This window comes from Sylvia atricapilla, chromosome 6, assembly GCF_009819655.1.
Source record: "Sylvia atricapilla isolate bSylAtr1 chromosome 6, bSylAtr1.pri, whole genome shotgun sequence".
Taxonomy (NCBI): Eukaryota; Metazoa; Chordata; class Aves; order Passeriformes; family Sylviidae; genus Sylvia; species Sylvia atricapilla.
Genome location: NC_089145.1, coordinates 55465216 through 55488614, shown reverse-complemented (window position 1 = coordinate 55488614; position 23399 = coordinate 55465216). Strand labels below are relative to the sequence as shown.

Below are 23399 nucleotides of genomic sequence, written 5' to 3'. Positions count from 1 at the left end.
AGTGCTGCAGTGAGACTAAAAACACAGCACTGAAATTGACTGCTACTGACGACCCTGCAGTTAATTCTCTTGGTAGCCATATTACAAAAGGAGCTCTACAGTTCTTAGCATGCCGTAACATTTAACTCTACAGCTGACAGTGAAGTGGGATGCCTAAATTTCATGACAGCCTTAAATCCCTCCTTGGCTGGCTGCTGAATGTCCTTTTGTTTCCCCTCCTTTGCAGCACGAGATGAGAACATGGCCACGTTCCGCGGGTCCGAGTACCTTTGCTATGACCTGTCGCAGAACCCCATCCAGAGCAGCAGCGACGAGATCACGCTCTCCTTCAAGACGTGGCAGCGCAACGGGCTCATCCTGCACACTGGCAAGTCAGCTGACTACGTCAACCTGGCCCTGAAGGATGGTGCAGTGTCCTTGGTCATTAACCTGGGGTCTGGGGCCTTTGAGGCCATTGTGGAGCCGGTCAATGGCAAGTTCAATGACAACGCGTGGCACGACGTTAAGGTGACACGCAACCTGCGGCAGGTAATGGTGAAGGGGAGAAAGTCCTGGGGAGAAGTTTGTTTTGTTTTATTGGGGCAGGCAGATGGGAGAGAGGAATAGAGAAATGGCGAAGCTCAGTGCTGTTGCTAGAGTTTCTCTACCTATTCTGGATCTTGGTGCCTAAAGGACAGTGAAAAAAACCAACTTTAGTTGATGGGAATTTATCCCTCCTGCAATATCTTCATTTCCACTTTATTAATTTTCTATTGTTTTCCCAGTTTTATTTAATAATAAAAACTTGTGACATAACTTTACTTTCATCTCCCTTTTCCTTTTTCTGTTCTCCTTTTTAAATTTTATTATTTCCTTAATTATGATTCAATCTTATCAGTAATATTCTTGTTGCATTTAATTACTATGGGAATAGAGCCTATTGCCAACAGCCAACGCTTTACACCTCTCTCCTTTTTCTTTCAGTTTTGTTAATTGGTTTAACCATTGCCATGATGTCACAATTCTAATTCTGAAGGCCTTTTGTTTTTCTTTTCCTTTTCTTTTGTGTATGCATATGAGTGTGCAGATGTGCAGGCTGGTGGGTATGTGTGTAATTATTTTAACTTTATAGCTTTGGAATTAATTGGCTGGAGTCTCTCTGAGTCTTCTTGATTCTCTGTTTTTCTTTTCTTCTTTTTGATTTTTTTCCCCCTGTTTCTATTATGAGATTCTACTTTATTTCTTGTCTCTACCTTGAGACTCTTCTGTTTGCTGTGAGGACTGGAAAAGTGAAAGGATCAAAAAAACCCCAAGCAAACTCAGATCAATCCAGCACCCTACAATTCCACTTTGGAAAAGTTTTTCTGATTTTACCACTGTAATTTTGCACATCCACAGGCTGCTTTTCCTAGCAGACAACTATATCAGGTGACGTATTTGGTAGTAGGCTAGTCTTAAAATCCTGAAGCCTTTATCATGAAATATAAATCCAGACATAAATAGATAAGATAAAATTAAATAACTTTACTCTGAAAGCTGGTAAATATATGAAGTCACTAAGGCTGATAGGCTGCATGATAAATGAGGTTTACACAGTGAATAGGAGCTATTTGATGTCTTCCTGATGGGTACAGGAGCAGAAATAGCTTGGAAACTAAGATCCAAAATTAAATTAAAAATCAATTTGTCAATACAGTGTGACCTGTTTATTTTCTTATTAATGCCAATATTAGCATAATCTTTAATAGCTTTATATAAGTTTATACAATGTAATTTGTGGTAACATTTTACACTAGCTAAGCGCAAATGTTTCTGTGAGTTTAGGAGAATCAGTGCCAGGAATCAGAAAAAGTCTCTACTAGTAGAGGTCAGTGGATAATTTTTCTATTATCAGGAGTTCACATCTTTCTTTTCAATATTTGGGTTTGGGGCTGAAGATTTTTTTATTTGTCTTCCCCATGTAAATCCCTGTATTTCTAAATGCTTAGGATGTCTGGGTCTGAAAAAAATCTGTCATCAAACTTTCATGAGACTACAGGATTCTTACTTATGGAAAAAATCAATCTATTTTCAGTAGTTTATATGCAGATGAGAATTTAATTTCTTATGCAGTGGATGGGTTTTAATGATCCTATTTTGTTCAACCTTTCCCATCAATGCAGTAGAGGGAGGTGCACCAACTGGTCTAGGTTTGTCAGTCTGGAAAGGTCAGAATATATGGCTTTATTTGATGTGGTTGTTTTTTCTTTTAATTTTATTTTTAGGTAGTTTCAGAACAGCTGGTCCTTAAATATCTCAGTAGAACTTACTGGCCATTTTAGTTAATCATACTTCTTCTATTTTTCATTTGAAATCAATTTCAGTGGGCTAATGTGCCAGAAGCAAAATTAATCCTTGCTTCATGCCGGGATTGGTTTGGATCTTGGAGAAGCAGAAGGTGAAGGGTGACAAACAAAACTGAGGATGGGAAGCTGTCACATTCTTTTCTTAATATTTTAGCTAGTGATTTTTTTTATTGGTCCACAGAAGTGGACCAGGAAAATGGAAATCCATCTATGCCTTTTCATGTTTGATGAGACCAGGGTAGTACTTTGGTGATGACTAGAAAACAGGTAGTCCCTTGCCAATTAAGTAGCCCTGTAGGTTTATAAGCCTCCTGATCTAGTCACTGTGAGTGTTTCTAAGTCATCCTGAATTCTTAAAGGATCCAAGTTGACTGGGCAAGAGAGGGGATGTTTAAATGAGATAGATGGTTTCTTTGCAAAAAAAGGCCTGTCTTCAAATCAAATAGCATTTAATTAGCAAAGGTGATTTAGAGTCCAATTCTGTAGTTAAAACATGACAGAATGTAGTTCAACCAATAAACATCCATGAGGCTGGACTGTTTTTTAGACATCTTTTCCCTGGGTACTTGCATTTTAACTTTTGATCTGTCTCAAAATTAAGATATTGACCCAGAACCTAAAGCTGTCCAGATATTGGAATTGATGAGGCCTTGAGGCAGAGCAGTCATGATAGTCTTAGTAGTTGTCATCCTATATTATTTTGTATAACTGAAATAATTTTGTATTTAAAAGATTATTGGTTCTATGTCTTTCCTGACATAAATTCATCTGTAATGTTGCAGTATAATTTAGTTCACTAGAAAGTCTTGTTTCCAGCTGTGCTCATGTTTCCTTAAAAAAACCCATTCCAAAACCAAACATAAAACCCCAACAAAATACATTGCCTCTGAATGTTGAAACTATAAGGAAAGCAAGTCTCTTCACAATTGGTTAAAAATATTGCACTGGAGGTAGATATATTTCTTTTTACAATGAAATTTAAAAGCAATCATTTAGGAATTCCAAGAATATTATCTAAATCTGAGCAATTCCAGCTAAATGAACTATCAGCAGCTTCAGGATGCCATCTAATCTTTTCCTCTGCTTTTCTGGGGGCTAAGAGAAAGGGGAGGAGGATTTGCATAATTTTTTTGGCTGTTTCTAGAATTAGAGTGCAACTTTAAATAGTTGGACTTTTGCCCAGTACTTTTTGGAATTGTTAAATGTTTTGTAGCTAAGCTGGGAGAGTACGAAGGGCTGCTTTTTTTTTTAGATCAAATGACTATCACAGCAACTAATCTCCTTAGAGACAAACCAAGTGAATCCACAGATTCCCTTGAGTTGATTGTTAATGTCAAAGCAAATCTTCTTGTTTATTTATCTTATTATTGCAGTTAAAACTAAGCCCTCTTTCTGCCTGGTGAGAAACCTTTACTTAGCAATAGGATCATGGCTGAATTTTACCAGGGCTTTCAGGGCATGTTTGGGGCAGTGTGGCCTGGTGGGAAGAGGAGCAGAGGAGACTGAAGGTCAGATTTCCTGTGTCTGCCTTCGGGTCTGCTGCTGACATTCTGTCGTTTTTCTAGCATGTTCTTCTCCCTGTCCCATACTTCAACTCCCTTGGTTGTAAAAATAAATTTACTAATTTACTAAACGACAGTTTGCTGGGAGTAAGCCTTCCATGGCGAATTCAGGAGTTTGTGCTCTTTATTTCCGAATACAGAATATTATTATTACTATTTCATTCCCATTGGCAAATAATGTTGGGACTTCATGCTCAATGCCACAAAGTCTTCAAAAACCGATTTTCCTTGTCAATGCACAACTCCAAAGCCTGCAAGCAGATGGTTTTTACATGAGGCAGCATAGATATTGCTTGTGTAATTTAGGATAATTCTTGCCAACTTCAATCACACTGGAACAGGGACTTGAAGCCTCCACAGGCTGCCCTTCTCTATTAACATTGAAGCTAGTCACAGTGCAAAATCTACTGTGAAGATCTTGAGTTCCTTAACTGCTAAAACACAAACAAGAAGCAAAATGTAGATTGTTGGCATCTGCGTGCCTTGGGACAGGTTAAAAAAGTTCTACTGAACCAGACTGTCTGATAAATTCTCCTGGCTCCTGTGTAATAGAGATGCTGTGAAACAGGAGGGATGCTGAATCTTGTCAATCTTCTGTCTTCAACCTGGACACAAGTGACACAATTCTTTCTACACAATTTCTTGACACGTTTTTCCCCTACAGTAGGAGAGGTTCAATTCCTATATCTTGGATGACAGAAGTGAGCTACAGGCAAACAGCCAAGCACAGGCACTGTTATGTGCTTCTCCTGAAAGTCACAAACTCAGCTGCTGTAAAGAAACCTGCAGACTGGGAAACTTGGAACGAAGACACAGAGTCTTGGACTCCTCTTCATCTGTATCCTCCAGCCAAAGGAAATACTGGCCTTGCTGTGATATTCTGCAACACTTGAGGGTAGTGAAATTTGGAAGAGGAGCTGGCGTGGTGGTGGGTGGAAGAAGGGAGTCGTGATTGGGTTTGTGCTGAAGGGGCAAACTGTGTACTCTGTGTGTTTATCTCTGAGAGTAAGGTTCTTGTTTGAGGGAAGCACCTTGATGAGCATTTGAAGAGTAAGTATTGCACTGTTTTCACTTTGCTGCAGGTCTGGATAACATGTATGAGGGTTGAAGTTAATCACTAATACCAGGGTGGGAAGAGTAGGCAGCCCTGTTTCTTTACAGTCTAGATGGCATGGTTCCCCATAGAGTCCTGGTCATATTGTCCTCTTTCTCACTTTGTGTGTCTCAGGTGCCCCATGCCTTTTTTTGAAAAACTAACACTAGATCATTCATGCAATGTGTCATTTTTACTAACCAACTAATGTACTAACACCCTAACGACTCATCTTTGCTTTTAGTTATTTTAATTAACAATCGTTCTGTTCACGATTTTTTAATTTCCTTTCTTCCCCCTTTTCCTCAAAGCACTCAGGCATTGGACACGCTATGGTAAACAAACTACATTGTCTGGTAGATATCATTCTTATTGTCTCTTTTTTTGGGTTTGCCGTGTGTTACCTGCCTTTTCCTCCCCTTACCCGCTCTTTCCCCCCTTTCCTTTATACTTACAGCTTCCTTTAATTTTATTCTAATTTCATTGAAAACATCTTGTTTTCCCCCTTCTTTTTTTTTTCTTCTTTTCTTTTTTCCTCTTTTTTTTTTTCTTCTTTTTGAATAGAAAAATGAGCATCAAAAGCAACTAACACAGCTCTTCTGGAAATGGGGTTTGGACATTTCTTTCGTTGTTTTCTTCACCTCTGTCTTTAGTTCTTATTTTCCTTTCTGGTGATAAATTGTCAGGGTTTTTTGTCCCTTGTTTCTGAGTTTAGATTTCTTTCTTTTGCTTTTGTTTTCATTTGGCTATTTTTCTTTTCTTGGCTTGGCTTTGAAATTTTTTATTTTTTATTATTTTTTTTTTAATTTATTTTTTTAAACTCTGAAGGTTTCTAGATCAGAACCATTGCAGGGCCTCTAGTCCGTGGTGGTGAAGGCTCTCTTTTTCTCTCACCCTTTTGTTGTGACAATGGCTGTTACAGGCAAACTGGCCAGAGTTGTCCTCTTTCTCCTGATTTTCCCCCCACTTCCCTCCCTCTGCTTTCTCTCCTCTTTCTCCCTCTGGCTCTCTCTCTCACTTTCTCTCTCTCTCTGACCTCTCTCTGCGTGGCCAACAGGAGCTCAGCCGGTTATTTGTTTCAGTACACACTCTGCATGGCATGTCCACGTCTGGTGACTCGCCCGTCTCCTCCTGGCCTCGATCTATTGTCCTCCATCTTCCCTTGCAACCACTAACAACATCTAAGAAAAGCACATAAAATTCACTTCCTCCTCTCCCACCCTTTCCTTCTGTCACCCTTCACCCTCCATATGTTTGTGGTTAGAGATTTTGGGGACATTTCTGTTTCATTTTCTTTTTTGTTATTATGGAATTTGTTTGGTATTTTTATTTTTGATTGCATGCAAGGGTGAAATGGTTTTCTCTCCTTTTTTTCTTCTTCTCTCTCTATTTTGCTTTTTTCCTGTCATCTTTCTGGACCTCTAATATATTGGCATGACATGTCAAAGTGCAGTGTGTGTGCATGCTTTGTATCTCTTTCTTTCTCATATCAACTTCTATCACTTTTGTTGGTGTGTGATTGATTTATTTTATTTTAATTTATTTTCTGCTTATATTTTGGTTATGGGTTAGTTTATAAATTTTCTTTTTTTTTTTTCTTTTTTTTTTTTTCCTTTGTTTTGTTTGGGTTTTTTTTGCTTGTTTTTTTGTTTGCAGTGGGTGGTGGGTGTGTGTCTCTCCAGGTACATGGCATGCACATCCATAATGTATTGAAAGTGAGTTTCCCTCTCCCCAGTCCCTGAATGCATGATCGTCAGTGTGCCGTGAGCAAAAGAAACTTAAAAAAATAAAAAATACCAACCTCGTCTTCATTAGTGTTCGTTTTTTTTTTTTTTTTTTTACTAACAACCATAACTAACTGTAATCATTGAAATAAATTCTAATTAATCATAAAATCAGCTAATATGAGAAATGTCTTTCAAGAACAGTTGTATTTTCTGGCCTGAATAGATGGAAAGCATCTGGATGGATAGGTTGCTGGATGAGCCTGAGAGTGCTGATGCACCAGAAGGGGGAGAAGCAGATGCTGAAGCATTTCTCTGTGGGAAAATCAGACCAGAAAATAGAGCTCAACTTAACTTTAAAAAAAAAAAAAAAAAAAAAAAGCATACCAAATCTCAACAAAATCCTTAATAAAACCGGCATAAAATTATAGGGGAGGTAAGTTGTTCTGTTCAGGATTGTAAGGTCATTGCTGGGATTTTCTTTGTCCATTGTGTCCCTCAAACAGGTGACAATCTCTGTGGATGGCATCCTTACCACCACGGGCTACACACAGGAGGACTACACCATGCTGGGCTCAGATGACTTCTTTTACGTGGGAGGGAGCCCCAGTACTGCTGATTTGCCTGGGTCTCCAGTAAGCAATAACTTCATGGGCTGCCTCAAAGAGGTAACTATTTCAAATTAATTCTTGTCTCTGTGCTTTTGATTTATTAAAGTGATCACTCTTTCCTGCCTTACACAATCAATTCCTTCCCTGGTGCCCGACTTTATACTTATAATGCTGTGTGAAGATAAACTAGTCATTCAGCTGGTCAGAAGGCTGGAAAACTTAGGAACTTAAGGGCAGAATCATACTTCTAGTGCTTGGATTACAGAAAAAATGCTCATGGTAGTAGGAGAGGTGTCTTCTCTAAGCTGTTAGCCCTTCAGAAGAAAGCATTATGATCTTCTAGGCACTTGGGCAATAGCCATTATTAAAATAATGACTACTAAGTTACATTTTGAGATGAAAAGATTGTAATCAGAATCTTATTTAGATTACTTTTTAAGGTTCTGGATTTCACCTGGAGTAGAGAGTTAGATCTAAATGTTCCAGCAAGATACAGAAATAGAACAAAACAGAAAATGACAGTTGAAGATAGCCTAAAAAGTGTAAATTTTCCAAGAAGAAAGCAGCATGAGGGTGTAAGGGAGGTGTGACAATCCTGTGGCATGTGGCAATGAAGTGTACCGTGTGTTGAGATGGTTATTCAGAGATGACTCTCCCTGAATTCAAGTACAAACCAAACCATATGCTGAAGTCAAGAGTATGGATTTTATTGAACAATAAAATGTGAAGTAGAGAGATAGAAAGAGAAAAGAGAGAGATTAGGCAGAAGGTAGTCACCACCCATGCATCCAGTGGTGTCCTGTTGGGTCCTCCTTCACCCTGGGCTCCTCAGTGGTGGGAGGCCTGAGGTCACTCAAAACTTTTCAGTGTTTATACATCTTTGCAAAGAAAGGAATTAATGCTCATTGGTTACACACATTTTTTATTCTACTGGTTAAATGATTCCCTCACTTTTAATGTTAATTAGTCCCATGCTCAGTCTTTGGTTTTTTTTAAGTTGGTGGGTTTCTTGAGTTGGTGGGTTGTGAGTCATTGGTTGCATTCTCCCCCTGACAGAATTACCTTTTACCCAGTCCAAGCTGATTCAGCTCAGTTGCTTTCCTTGTGGCCCATAATTTCTGCATTCTTTGTGTCCATTATTAGTTATACTTTCTCCTCTCACAGCTTTGTTTACCTCCTCTAGGCTTGAGGTAACACTTGGACAATAGAATCACCTTTATCTTATCTCAAGTTCCTGGTCATGGTAGCTTAATTTACAGCTCAAGTTCCTTATATCCATGGAGGCATATTTGGGGAAGGAATTGGGAGGTGGAAAGGGTCCCTCAGTGGTCATAGATGCCATTTGTCCCAAAACTTGGGGTGATCTTTGTTTGACCAGTGGTATGTGTAGAAGTTGCTTCTTTACAAAGTTTGCCACAGTGGGAAGTTTTGTCTGGACACATTATCCAGGATGTGCTGACCAAATCTCACTTCTGCCTGGAGTTAGCACTATTCTGTCACTCCATTCTGTGCTCATCTCATGGCAAAGTTCTTCTGTGGCCTTAACACTATTTGAGACAGGCAACGATGGTCTTTAAGTCCTTACTCTGGGTTGCTCAGTTGGTGCACTTTGGTGGCTGCATTGGTCACCAAGAGCTAGCTGCTTCTGAAAAATGTGTTGTCTTACTCTGGCTGGCTGCAGGTGTCACATAGTGAATCCACAGTACTGAGAAAATTCACGTATGGGTAATGGAGATTGGACTGGCTGGCTAGCAGCAGGAACCAGGAAAGTGTGACCCTTGGAAAATAAACTCAAAACAAAACAGTTAAAGGATGAGTTCTTTCCAAATCCCAAACTTGGTACAGTTTAGTTTTGATGCTGTCTTGCAGTCATCTTTTTTCTTCTTTCTTCTCTCTCCTAATGCAATTTGTGATTTTTCACTGTGATTAATGGGGATATAGATATTGATGTCTCCAAAAAGTGTTATAAAAAGCTTATACATGAGTCACAGAAGCAGCAATGCTGAGCTAGATGTTGTTTTAGTTTTAAATTGCCTTGACAAGTCATCATCCCACTGATGCTCAACTCATGCTGTCAGGGTTTGCATGTTATGTGCCAGGTCTCTCATGTGAGGAAGAGTTGAGGGTCTGAAGCTGCTCTCCTGCCTGACCTCTGGATTAAAGGGATGTTTATGGTAGAGAAGAGCATGTGAGCATCTTATATAGGAAATGAAACTTCGCTGTTTGAATACGAGCTGCCATACAGAGATCAAATCCTTCTGGTTACATCTATAGAGCCTTGGGCCTGATTTTCCTAGGCACTGAGCATCCCAGTTTGATTGAAATCAGGAGGAGATACAGCTTCTTAGTGTCTCTTTAAATCAGGATCTTAATTTTATTTATGGATGCTATGAACATAACACTTAGCAGAGGCCATTTTTATGTGTGCTCTAAGTCAAGCCAATGGAGCAAAGAAAGCAGTGACAAGAAAATCTTCAGCAGCTTTATTATTTATATAATCATTTGTATTCTGTCAGCTTGCACAATGTGCTAAGAGCCACCAACATAGTCATCCCAGGCTCATAATGTTCTGTGAGAAGAAAAACCCAAGCAACCACTTAAGAAGGAGAGGAAGTAAACAGATAATCAGAATTGCCTTGTAATCTTCACTTGACTAGGCAATGACAGGAGATGTGTTTGAGCAGATGTCTTGACTTGTTGGCTGCTTTGGAGCTATCATCTGCTTAAAAGCAACCCAGTTATGGTAGTGGTCCAGTAATGATTTCAGCCAGGTTTGATCCTGGAGGAGGCAGAACTGGGCTAGTGCAGTGCTTGTATACTTAAAATGTGTCTGTCTGGTTCCAGAGCTGGCTGTGGGGAACTTTACTTGGCTTTCTGTGTAGCATGTCAGTGTATTTCATAAATCAGTCCCTATAGCTTACGTTTTAAGCTTTTTAAAACTTAATTTTTTTTTCCTTCATGTCCAAAAAGGATGCTCAGTCTCTTTTTAGCCAGTACTGGAGGATCTTGAATTTTTAACAAAAATATTCTAAGCTAAGAAAGTTAGATGAATGGGTAGGGTAGACTAATAGCAAATACTGTTCCTTTCAGTTTATGCTTTCTAGTAGAGCAAAGGTCTTTTTTCATAGCCAAGTCCTAGCTGTGTATTGCCTGTTAGCAGAGACACAGCACACCCCTGAATGGATTGCACTGTTGGTTATGGTGGAGAACATCCTGCCAAGCCCTGTGCTGATCTCTTGGAGGTGTTCAAGTAGAATGGTCTCTGCGTTCGTTCAAGTTTGCCTCAAGGGATGTGTCACTTTCCTAGGAAGGTAAAGGGATTTTATGCTGACTTCGAGGTGAAACTTTCAGCCTTTCCCCTGTAAGCGCTTGTGTTTCATCTGGACTGCATCAGTCTGAGAGTACACAAGAAATTGGCTCATGTCAGGGCTGAGAGGGCTCCTTGAGTGGCACATTGCCTTCCCACTTCCTCTGAGGTGACATTTAGGTGCTCAAGTGGCAGGAGGCAGAGTGCCTAGTGACTTCTCCAGTTAGCAGGGGCGGGTGGAAGGAGGGGCAGCTCTGGCAGGGTAGATTCTTCATCAGAGTGAGCAGAGTGTAAACCTTAGCTAGAAGGAATCAGAATGTCTAAGAATGTATTCCTGAGAAAGAACTAAGAATTTGAGGGCTCCTCTGCTGTAGTAGCTATATAATACTTCCTAAAATTAATTTAAATATCTAATTATCTAGATAATGTTTTCTTTAGGTCAGACAATTTCTGACCTAATGATACCTCCTTTCACCATAGAATAGATCCTCATGTCTCTTCTTTCCTTTGGAGCTACAGGTTTTGACGGAAGAGGTTTCACTAAGTTGCTAGCAGTAATACATCTAAATCATAAATACAGATTTTTAATGTGTAGTTCAGGTTGGGATTTTCCCTCTGTTTTCATCAGAATTAAAGATTTCCCTGAGTGTGGTGAACGATGTTTGTTTTGCATTTCTCCACAGTCATCCTGACAGTGTTGCTGCATACCTGACACTGTAATGAGGCAAGAAGACTAGGAAATAGGCATACAGGATATGCACATAGGGTAGTACACAGACATGAAACACGGATATTGCATTGTAGTTGTATAGAATCCAAGGCTTTTTGGACCTTCGTTCTTAAGATTTTCTTCATTCTCAAGGAAATCTGGGGGGAAGCTGGTGTATTCCCTATCATGGATGAAACCAAATATAGAGATGGGATAGGAGAAGACACAGGAACACATCTTGAGACAATTGAGCAGAAATCATTTTAATGGGTGTCAGGGAAGGTGTGGCAATGCTTTAACAGATAGTGATTGTTAAAAAGGGAGAACCACTGACTGATGGTGGAAAGGGAAAAGGATTCATTAATGGGTTGAATGGCACTTGTATGGCCAGGAAGAGGACAAGAAAGGTGTAACATGAAACAGCTGTGTTTTACATCTAATCAAGGGCTTCAGGGAGGAGTTTTATAGTAATCAAGGATGGAGATGTAAAGTAGCAGGGTAGGAATTTAGCTGTGTGGGCAAAGAGGGGAAAATGGTATTTCAATATCCAGTTGCTAGGGAAGGAAGAGAATCAGAGTATGTCCTGGGGTTAGGGAGCCAGCCATTCAGATTTGATTTACTTGGAGCAGGACTTAAATGGTACAGATGGAGATGATTTAGAAGAGCCTAAGGTGGTCCCTATAGAATGGATATTCATGAGAGAATTTATGAAATCTTCACATTTTTCTATCAGTGCTGTATTAAAATCTCAATTCTGAAAAATGTTGATTGGTACTAACAGCTTGATGGAAGCAGTGAGGCTTGCATATGGGTGGAATATGGCAGAAATTATTACAGGGGTCAGGCACCATCTGGCTGTGACGGGAGAAAGCTGTGAAAGCTTAGATCATTTCTGTCTGCAATTTAACTTCTAGGAGCCAGATTTCAAAATGGTTCATGAGTGTGCCCAGTTGCTGTATGTAAATCTCAGATGCTATCTGCAGGCCAGGTCTTTTTCAGGACTGTTTGATGTGTAGTGATGATGTGGTTTCTGTTTGGGGATGAGTTTTTCTGACTGAGGTGTCACACTTGGGAGGAGGCTAAAGGTGCAGATGGAAGGCAGCCTAAAACTGGAGGCAGAGAAAAACAGGAAAACAGGCAGAGAGAGAAAGTTGTAATTGTTAGAGCCCCTCCCTAAGCCCAAAAGCTTTTGGGTGCCCAAGATCCCCTTCCACAGTAGTGAATTAACAGAGTCCTAGGAATGCCTAAGAGGAGGATCAGGACTCAGCTGTGTGGGGATTCCACTGAGGTACAGTGGAGGAAGTTACGACACAAATGACACTAATTGCCCACGAATGTTAATCCAGTACCACTGCTCCAGCTGTCCTGTTGTGTTTGTCTGCTTCCTAGCTGTATTATTTAATGAATTTAACAGTTGAAAAAGAAAGGGAGAGGCAAGTGGCACTATGTAGAAGCAGACAAACCACAGCCAAAGGTTAAATATTATTCCACTCCTCAAAATGTTACTTGTTCTTATCTTGGTCTCTCATTAATACTCTGCCAGAGCATTCGAAATAAACTGGATGATGGTTATGACCCTGTTTCCTAAGATTCCATATCTAGAGGTCTGTAAAATTTTTGGTTGCCTCTCACTCTCAAACTTCCAGTTGCATTGCTGCTGCTGTGGTGGGTCAGTCTCCTGCTGCAGCTGTATACCCTGTGTGTCTTGAGAGTCAAGAATGTCAGTAATTTCTCTGTGCATCTGCAGGGCATCCAACACAAAGCCTTTGTAAAGTTTTCGAGTACCACTGTTGCAGCAGCATGAAACAGCATAAAACAGTGATGACATTTTTAAGCTAATAAGAAAAAGACGCCCACTTATTTCTGGAAAGATTTTATTTTGAGGTGGGACTGGAGGCATTTGGAAGTTGAGAGCAGTACGACAGGATGCAAGATGATGAGAGAATTCTGAGTAGACCAATAGATGTGGAAGGAAATATGATAGGGTTTTCTTGTTGGGTAAGGCTTTATAAGCTTAGGTCCTGGGATGGTTTGCATTTGATATTTCTGTTGATATTGATATTAGCTGCAGCTTTGCTTTAGCTAAGGGTTATTCAAAGCCTCTGTTCCTTGTGTAGCTTAGCCCTTGCCTACTCTACCAGAGTGAGGCTTCTGATGGCATTATTGCCTTGCTTCACACATGGCACAGAAAAGAGCTTGATTACCTTGGCTTATATGCATCCATAACAAGAGCTTTGCTGGCATAATGATACTAAATGAGTGTTTGTTGCAAAATAACATAAGCTAACCTCAGTTTTTGATCAATCTCTTTCAACAAATGTTTCTGGATACATAGAATAGTGGAAGAGCAGTGTACTCACTGTAGAAAATTTACTCAGACTCTCATATATCCTTGAAAAGTATTCCAGTTAAGCAGGAAAACATTTTAAAATTGCTTTATGAAATTAATCTTTAGTGAATGGAGTGTGAAAATGAAGTGTTAGAATTATTTTTCAGTTAGCAAAAAATGGGACGTCCAAAGACAGGAGCTGAGTTTTGAGTTTTTAGCTTTGGGACAGAAGATGGAGGAGATGTTATTTTATCAACTGTGTACTGAAAAAAAACTCTAGGCTCCTAAAATTCTTTCTTTAATGCAATTCATATAGCAAAGGCTGTAGCCATAATGAATCTAGAAGTAAAAACCTCTGGGGTTTGTTTTGGTTGGTTTGTTTGTTTTTCATAGCTCTATTTGCGAATTTAAAAAAATACAGGTTCTTGTTAAGGTCACATTTATTACAATGTAGTTTTTTGTTCTCTGGAACCCTATCAGTTGGCAAACAGGATCTTGTAGGTGTTCTAGGTCAGCCTTAACACACATATTTTCTTGAGGATTAATTTAAAGGATAATTGACATATCAACAGTTCAGTGGCATTGAACTCCTAAACTTACTGCGATGTTAGAAATTTTGCAAAAGTAATTAATAGCCAAAGTCTGAATAACAGAGTATGTATGTACACTGAGCATACCTTCTATAGCAAGCACTGATGAGCAAACATAGAAATTGGATCTTCCTGTGCATGAGGTGTAACAGGTTCCTTTTTGCAGAGCTCTTTGAACTATGTACTGCCACCATACTTACAAGCTAAAGAGAATCTATGGAGCTAAACCAAAGTGGGGTCTAACCCAGTCCAACTCCCTTCAGCTGCCACTGGAGCAGGTGCCTAGGGGTGAAACCAGCAGCAGAGGTTGTGTCACCACTGGGAAGTGTAGCCAGTGGGCTGATCTGTCACAACATTAAGGAGCAGTCCACTGAATCCTGACTGAGCTGTCTGCATGTGACTCTCAGTCCTGGTGTTGTGGCCATCTGTGCTTGCTTTGCAGTAGGATCATCAGGATCAGGCTTTTCTTTTTTGCATAATGAACCTAACTCCTGCTGAGCTTCTGTGGCTGCAAGGGATGTGCCATGTGCTGTGGTTCAGAAAATGAGTGTTTACAGGTGTAGAACTATATTTATATCAACAAATTCAGAAAACGTAATGGGGATTGGAGCAATATAGCTTGTGTTTGGTGCATATAATGAAGTTAGTTGGTAACTATTCAAAAATCCTTACAAAAATATGTGGCCTAATCTCTCCCACTTAAGACTGAGCAAACTAAGACAGGATATGTTCATAGACAAACATAGCTGAGTCCAAAGTCATCAGCAGAACAGTGGTGATACTCTGGTGATTACTCTGGCAAGGATTTCTGGCTGTCTTTCTCATACGCTGTTAGCCAAATGTGGGCCCATCCTAATGGAAGCTCTGATCTTAACTTCAGCTGTCCAAAGTCTGACGTGCTCATCTTGGACTCAAAGTAAATGAACTTATTTTGCTTTTGTAGTTCACTGAGATCAGTAAAATCTTGGTTTAAAGAGAGATAGGAGATAGGTTTTTATTTGTTGCTCATTATGTTGCGCTACAGAAATTCATAAGGATCCATCCTTGTCCAGTCAGACAGAAATACAAACGAGAGTAGTTTTGGAGAGTCAGGACTGCCATATGCTAATATAAATAAAATCACATGAGAAAAGTTGCAAAACTGTCCTGTTTTATGCATGTGTATTAAACAGGCACTTTCAGCTACCTCACAAGTGTCAGTTCTTAGGGAGCAGCAGAAAGTTGGAGTACTGCTGGGAAATGTGCTGGTGTATTGTGGGCAGTGGGGAAAGACTGAGCTGCTGTGACCCACCACAGAAATCCAGGCTGCTCAGCTGTGCCAGCAAGGGAGGCAGGAGAGGAAGATGAAGTTTGAATGCTGAATGAAGTGGGCTGGACAACTCCTCCCAAGTGCAGCACTCCTCTGTAGCAGTGAGCCAGCTGCCAAGTGTGAGGAGCACAGGAGTGGGCAGGCAGCTCATGGCCAGCATTTGTTATTTGAACTGCATGCAAAAGGCAGAGGGCTTGATATGATACAAGCAGGTTTTGTAGAGTCTCTGATATGCTCTCTGTTGTAGTTCTTTGTCACTGCTGCTCTCTGGATTTGGTCTACTTCTGTTGATGCTGTCTGTTGCACTGAATATTTATGCTTTAGGATTGTTTTGTCTCCCCCCTTCTTTCAAACTGCACAGGCAGAATTCATTTATTCAGTTGGAATTAACAGTGTATCTAGACGGGATCTAGATTCCTAAGCAAATCAATGGGACTAGCATAGATATGTGGAAGGATGCAATATTAACTCTGAATTGCCATTTACAGGGTTTAATGCTCTTGGAGCTGTGGTTCTGTGAGTGGGAGTGTTAGAAATGGTAACATTTCAAGGTTTTCAAGCTCAAAGGTGAATTAGGGTCAGCCCCTGACCCCCGTTTCTTGTGGCTGTCTAGACATAGATGTAGCAAATGGGAGTTATTTGAATAGGTCTCAGGGAGTGTCAGGGGATTTTTATATTGCATATGGTGGCTACTGGTGACTTCACATTGCCAGAAGGGGGAAAACTCAAATGCTCATATTTTCTAAGCACAAATCTTAGCAGTTCAACACTTAATTCATCAGCATCACTTATCTGTGAGCTGCATGGGGCTGATGACACACAACTGAACAGTAACAACTGCAGCCAGGAAAGCAGAAATGCACAGTGTGCAAGTCACTAACCTCCTCTGTCCAAAATGGAAGAGGCTGAGAGGTGGCATCTCATTTCTAACACCCTGAGAGGTAATTGTGAGTGATGCCTGCAGAGCATTCTTACTGTATCAGTGTTAGCAAGCAGAGGGAACACAGAGGTTTGGGAACATGGCAGAAATGAAAAATGGCATTTGGAAATGGGGCTTGAGAATGGCATAATCGTTCCTGTTAAATCTCTGCCTTTCTTTCTGATTATTAGCCATTTTAAGTGAAATGGGTTTTGCATCTAGAACAAGTCTCTGAACAGATGATTAATGGTTTTATCTGTAATAACTTTACATTTTATAGAACCCTGCTAGGAGTCCACATCTGGTGTGCCAAGCTATTTAAAGCTGTGTTAATTCTGTTAATTGCTCTACGTTTATTTGGATTGCTGGCACCTGCGGGCTTTAGGATAATGGGGGTGGGAGTGTGTGTGTACATTCTCTCTCTCTTTCTGGCTGAGAAAAATAGAGAGGACTATTTCCTCAGCTAGGAACAGCAACCTTGGCAGAACATCCTGGCTGGATTGGTTGTCCTTGAGATTTCCCTTTTTTACTACAGCTGAATGCAGTGAGATGCCAGCCAGAGGCAAGATGCTCCCCTGATTGGGGCAGGAGGTAGGCAGGCAATCTGCCTTTGCATGCACTTACCAGCATGAGGCAGCAGCAGCAACAGGGAATGAAGCCAGTGACTTCTCAGAGGCTGGCCAAGTCCATACCATTCTGATCCTGCTTCTCAGCTGCCTTCCAGTGTTCCTTTTCCAGTTTGTTTTAGTTTCTGAAGTGTTCCAGTGGGTTTCAAGCCCTGAATACGACATGAATATAAGTAGATAAGTATGCTGATGCTTTCTGAACTTCTGTCAGAGGAAAAGATCAGGCTGTGGAATTCAAGACATTTGAGGGGAAATGCTAGGAGGGCAGGATAGTTGTTTTCATGTTTGCAGCTGGATCAGCCAAACCACTGGAACAATCTGGACCAGGCTCTGATGACACACTTTTTCCCAGTCTCTAACAAGATTCCTGCATGGGCAGCAAAATGGGGAAGCAGAGTGTTTTCCTCATATTGTTAACTGCTGACTTAAAAGTGGAGCAGAGCTTTTGAGGTTTGGTACTTAGAGGTTTTAGCTAATATAAGCTCAATGTAGCTACTGTCTGAGTGGGTGCAGGAGATCATTATTCTGGTTATGTAGGGGCCAGTTCTCTCACACCTCTGACATGGGTTTAAAGCCTGTGTTTTAACTTCAGTGGTGCTGGGACAACTTCCCAACAAATAGACAATTAACTAAGAGCATTTCACACTCTATTACTTGTTTTATGGCTACTTTCAAAACAACAGTTTTTCTTGAGAAGACCAGTGAGATGCTGAAGTGAAATCTGTTCTCCTAGTGCTGCTGATATGACCGTGTGTGTATTTCTGCAGCTGCCCTAGATAACCCCTTATGGTGACTGACTGGTGTGCTGGTTCTAGCCTCCCAAAGAAGGGGGATTGCCATATCACCCTTCTCAAAGATGTATAGAACTGTAAGGAAAACCAGATATAGCAAAGGGAAAAGTTTTCTCAAGAGTTTGATAAACCATGATCCTTCTGATGACTTGCCACTTCTAAAGGAAAAGGCTGTTGTGTTTGTTATCTCTCTCAAGTAGAAGCTGTTACTGGGGGTTCCCACTTTATTTATTCTGTCCAGACAGTGGTTAAACAGTTAATCACAAAGCTCTAAAAAAGGATATGGTGTTTTCATATTAAAGAATGGGTTCTTCCTCTGAAGCTTCAATGTTCAGCTAATAAGGTAAGCTGTCAGCTGAGCACTTTCCTCCATTTCCCTGGTTTATATTCCAGGGCTGATTTGTCCTAAAGTAGTCTCATCTAAGATAATGAGAACACTGAATGCCTTCATTCTCCTTTGGTTTGGTGTGCTTGCTTCACCTTCCTTGCCTGAGCCTAGTTCCTGTTCCTGGCACTAGTACACCACATAGATATGCAGTGCTGTCACTTCCTCTCTCTTCTCTGTTTTTTTCTTACTGTGTATTTCTCGTATGTTCTCTAATTAGCATATGCTTAGCTCTTCTGGCTTCAGGCTAGTTTTCATGTTTACAACCTCTGTGACACATTCTGTTACAACTTCACAAATCATATATCATAGGAGAAATTAATTATGCATGTAACTTATTAGGTTAATAACTTTCATCTTATTGTGAACTTCACTTAAAGTTACGCATTAATAATTCAAAGGACATCAAGCTTTGACATCAAGTGCATTTTCTAAAGCACTTCAGTCCTTTCTTATGAGTTTTGTGTCTGTGTGAAAACCACAGATGGTTTTCAAAACCAGCTGTTTCCGCATTTTTCCTGGAGGCTGGATTTGCCTGTGTATCCAGCAGAGGAAGGCAATTAAATGTTGGTCTCCTCTTTGGTTTTGCAACTGGAGTTTAAGGGAAAAAACTTGGTACCTCTTCGTAGGAATCATTGAATGATTTGAATTGGAAGAGACCTTTACAGGTCATCTAATCTAGCCCCCCTTAATGAGCAGAGACATCTTTTACTAGATCAGGCTGTTCAGAGCCCCATGCAGCCTGACTTTGCATGTTTACAGGGATCATACCACCTCCTTTGAAGGTCAGTGTGAGTGCCTCACCACCCTCATAATCAAATATTCCTTTCTTTTATCTAGTCTAAATTTACATTCTTCTAGTTTAAAACCATAAGCCCTTGTCCTATTGCAACAGACCCTGCAAAATGTTTGTTCCTGTCTTTCTTAAATAAGTTCTCCTTAACTACGGAAAGGCTGCAATGAAGTTTCTGCAGGGCCATCTCTTCTTCAGGCAGAACAATTTGAGCTCTCTCAGCCCATCCTTATAGGAGAGGTGCTTTTGCCCTCTGCTCATCATTGTGCCCTCCTCTGCACCTGCTCCAGGGCTTTCAGCTGACCTTGTTAAACTTCATGAGGTCCCCCAGAGCCCACTTTTTGAGCCTGTAGAGATCCCTCTGGATGGAATCCCATTCTCGAGGTGTGTCATCTGCACCACTCAGCTTGGTGTCATCTCCAAACTTGCTGAAGGTGCACTCGAGGACACTGTCTATGTCATTGATGAAGGTACTGAACAGTCACAGCCCCACTTGTCACTGATCTCCATTTGGGCATTGACACATTGACCTTTGGATGCAGCCATACAACCAATTCCTCATCCACTGAACAGTCCATCCATCAAATCCGTATTTCTCTAGTTTAGGAAGAAGGATGTTGCAAAGAGCCGTGTCAAAGGCCTAGATCTGAAAACTGCCTCCTCAAATACCCAGCCAAGTCTAACAGGTCAGCTGTTAGACTTTATACAATACTCCCCTAAAACCATTCCACAGACTCCACTTCTTTGGAGTGCAGCAGACAAGCTTTGCTGTGGTGACAAGGACTCAAGACTAGTACTGCCATTGTATTTGAGCTGTCTCAGCCAGGAGCTTCCGTGGTTTTATTGAGGCCTCAGTAAGTGTATGGACAGGAGACTTTTGGCAAATGTAGTCTAGCTTTCAAATGTCTTCCAGTGATGTGTCCCACCAAAAGGCTCTTCAGGAACTGAAAAAGTAATGGCAGAGAAAGAAGGTCTGGGCACAGTGGAAGAACTGGTTGGAAGGTAAAAACCAGAACAGAGTAAACAGAATGCACTAATGATTCCCATGGGAGAGCCCTAGTGGAAAGACTTCTGGGATCCATGCTGAGGTCTGAAGATTGATTTGTGGAATTATGAGTAGAAGGGGATGTGAATGGATACAGCATACATTTTACTGAGCATATGGCAATTTTCAGGTGAAGATTGTCTGTAGAGCTGCAGAGGAAGACCTAGTAATGCTGAATGTCTGGACAAATAAATGGCAGATTAAATGTGTATAAACACAAATTGAGGGGTTTATACGGTAGGGAGAGAAAAGAATCTGTATTATGCATATGCAATGATGGACTTCAGGTTGTTTCTGATGTTTTATCAAATAATTGCTTAAAAATATTTGCTCAGTGATCATTACTAGGCAAGTAAGCATTTCTAGGAAGGGAATAAGAATGAAACAAAATATAATGATGTCATTAAATACAACCTCACTTAACACTGTCATCCTGTCATTTTAATCTCAGAAAGGGGTGAGGGGCAACAAAGATCATCAAAGGTCATCAGAGAGGCTCCTATACAAGAACTGTCAGTACAGCCCAGGGCTCTTTGTAACTGAACTGATAGAAAAAGGAAAAGTGGGGAATCGCAATGTATTTTCTGTTTCTTTTTGAATACGGGGACTAAGTGTAAGCTGAAAAGACAAAGGCAGGGCAAGCTTCAGAACAGTCAAAAAGAAATATGATGGCAATTAAGGTCACGGAAGTCCTTGCCATGGGATGTTACTGTGCCTGGAAAAATCACAGAAGAAAAATTATTGATGGTATATGAAATACAAAGACAAAAGTTTCTGCATGCAGACTCTCACAAGCCCCAGCTAAGTGGAGTCTGTGAAATGGTTTTAGGGGTGGGTATTGCCACACAGATGCTCTGTTAGACTTGCTTGGGTATTTGAAGAGGTGGTTTTCAGATGCAGGATACCGATCCAATGTAATACGGAGAATTTTATGTTTAAATATCTTCTCGTACAGCTACACCATTTCTAGGCTCCGTGAAATATTTAAAAGTTGATATTCCATTTGCTTTGCTTGTTAACTACAGTGTGCCACAACCCATCAGAGGCTATAGTACACATAATCCCTTTACTGCAAGTATTGCATAGCAAGGTCACGTTCCTGAAGGCTGTACACAGCTGAGGGGGAAGGCAGCAGAGAATCAGTTTGGTGTGAATTTGCCTTGCAGGTTTGTGCAGCAATGTCTAGATGTGGAAGTGAGATGTGTTAGGAAGAGCTGGAGGAACAGACACATAAAGGTTGAGGAAAGGTTGGAGTGCCCCATGTTGGTAGGAGGTGTGATGGTGCCCCTTTGGATAAAAACAGGTGTTCATGTATGTAGGCAGCCTACATTTGAATGAAAAAAAAAAATGAAATGAATGAAATGAAATGAAAAAAAAAAAAAAGAAAAAAAAATGAAACTTTAAATGAAAAAACAAAAACAAAAACAAGGAGGGCTAAATGAATCCCAGACGTTTGCAGGGAAGCACAAAACAGCTTGAACTTCTTTCCCCATTTATAGTTATTAAGGCCCCCAAAACAATTGATTGGAAATGAGGATATTAAAAGCAGTTTTACAGCTCTGCTTGTTGAGCTGCATTGAAAAAGGATCTGTTTTTCATTAAAGATTATCTTTCTCTGTATGGAATTGGAAATTCTGCAAAGGTTTGGAGGGAGATTTCCAATAGGAAAATTTCCCTGGATCACTATGGGCTGTGGTAGCTGCAGACAGCTCTCAAGCCTTAACTTGGATTTGGGGATTTTTCCATTCATAAATAATGGTCGGACAGTGATCATTTGTATTTTTTCCTGTGTGGCTGGAACTGTGGAAGTAACAGTTAAGAAGGTTGAATGCTGCCCAACTGGACCCCTTTTCTGAGCACTGAATTCATCTGGAGTTAGCTTTTACAAGAGACATAAAACCCAAGAAGCGTTTTTTACTTCCTCAGAAAGGTGGACTGGTGCTGTGTAAAAAAGGGATGATAAGTGTTTACCCTACTGGGACAAACCCCAGAGAATAATAGATATTAGAAATAGTAAACATCTGTCCGGTCACCTTGTCCATCTTCTCCTGCCAGGAGTGCCATTGTTCCCTTCAGCGTATTAGCTGGGAAATGTTTCTACAAAGAGTTATTCTCCATAGGACTGTGACTATCATTTTCTGTATTCTGTTTACTGCTGCTAAAGATGTCTTAAGGACAAGTAAAGGCTTCTCTTTGCACCTTGGCTTCTTTGCATTTTCCATACTGGAGACTTAACAGTAAACATATAAGAAAATAAAAAGCAGATAAATTGAAAAGAATTATTATTTGGAGAACTACATGTATTAGCACTACTTAGTTATTTAAAGATTTTCTCAGCTAAGGAATCATGTGGAAAACTGGCCAAAATTATACAATGGACAAGTGGCAGGATCAGGAGTAGAAATCAGGAAACAACACCTGATCTGTTGCTTAATTCAGCAGAATACAAATGCATACTCAAATGAGTGTGCAGTCATATTTTCTTCTTCTAATGAAGTGATTCGTGACATGTAAGCATTTCAAAATGTCAGAGAATTTTAAGGCCCAAAACCCCCTCCATCCCCAGCTAGCTCAGCCTTCAGGTGATTATTCATCCCCACCTATATCTGGATTCAGAGTGGTCATAAACAACAAACACAAAGCCTCACTTTCTCCTGTGTTCCCTACATTAAATCCAATAATTTGGGCCTCTTTTAAAGTTACAGTGTTGGTTAACCACCTCCTACTACAAAAGCAATTGGGCCTTTAATCTCTTTAGAATTTGTGTGACGATGGCCCCTAAATGTGGATTCTTTTGATGCAGTTTTCTGCTGAAGCAAAGATGCTTCAGAAATCTGGTGTTTTTCCTTTATCTGCTGTAATAAAATATTTTCTTTATTCATCTTTTGAAAAACTAAACCAAGGGAGTTCCTCATATTTTATGCTTAGACATTTATTCTAGTTTTCAAATCATGTTGAAGCTGCTTGATATATTCTTTGCAATTATTAGAGGCCTTTAACAAAATATATGTTAGAATTGTACCTAGGATTAGAGTGCTTATGGTGTGAATGCTGCATATTGCTTATTCTATTCATTTGTCCTGAAACTGTGCCCCACGGTGCTTTACTGTGGGGAAACTCACATTTCCTCTGATGTTTTCTGAATTGTTTTCAAAGATGCAGCTCCCTTGCAGCTTCCCGTTCCTGGTTCTGTAGTTTATGGCCTTATTTCCATGTTTGTAAGCTTATATATTTGAATATTCAAATGTTTTAAAAACTTGGAGTGAAAGGGTCTGGGTTTCC

The 23399-nt window shown here is 40.3% G+C and overlaps 1 protein-coding gene across 1 annotated transcript in view; it reads left to right on the top strand.

The window, feature by feature from the left end:
• The first annotated feature begins 230 nt into the window (after positions 1-230).
• The window catches only part of LOC136362967 (neurexin-3), an 81544-nt gene continuing 58375 nt past the window's right edge, over positions 231-23399 (top strand). Inside the window, exons 1-2 of the mRNA XM_066321976.1 lie at positions 231-528; positions 7210-7371. Coding sequence (XP_066178073.1) covers positions 241-528; positions 7210-7371 — 450 coding nt within the window. The 5' untranslated portion in view covers positions 231-240. The remainder of the gene's footprint in view (positions 529-7209; positions 7372-23399) is intronic.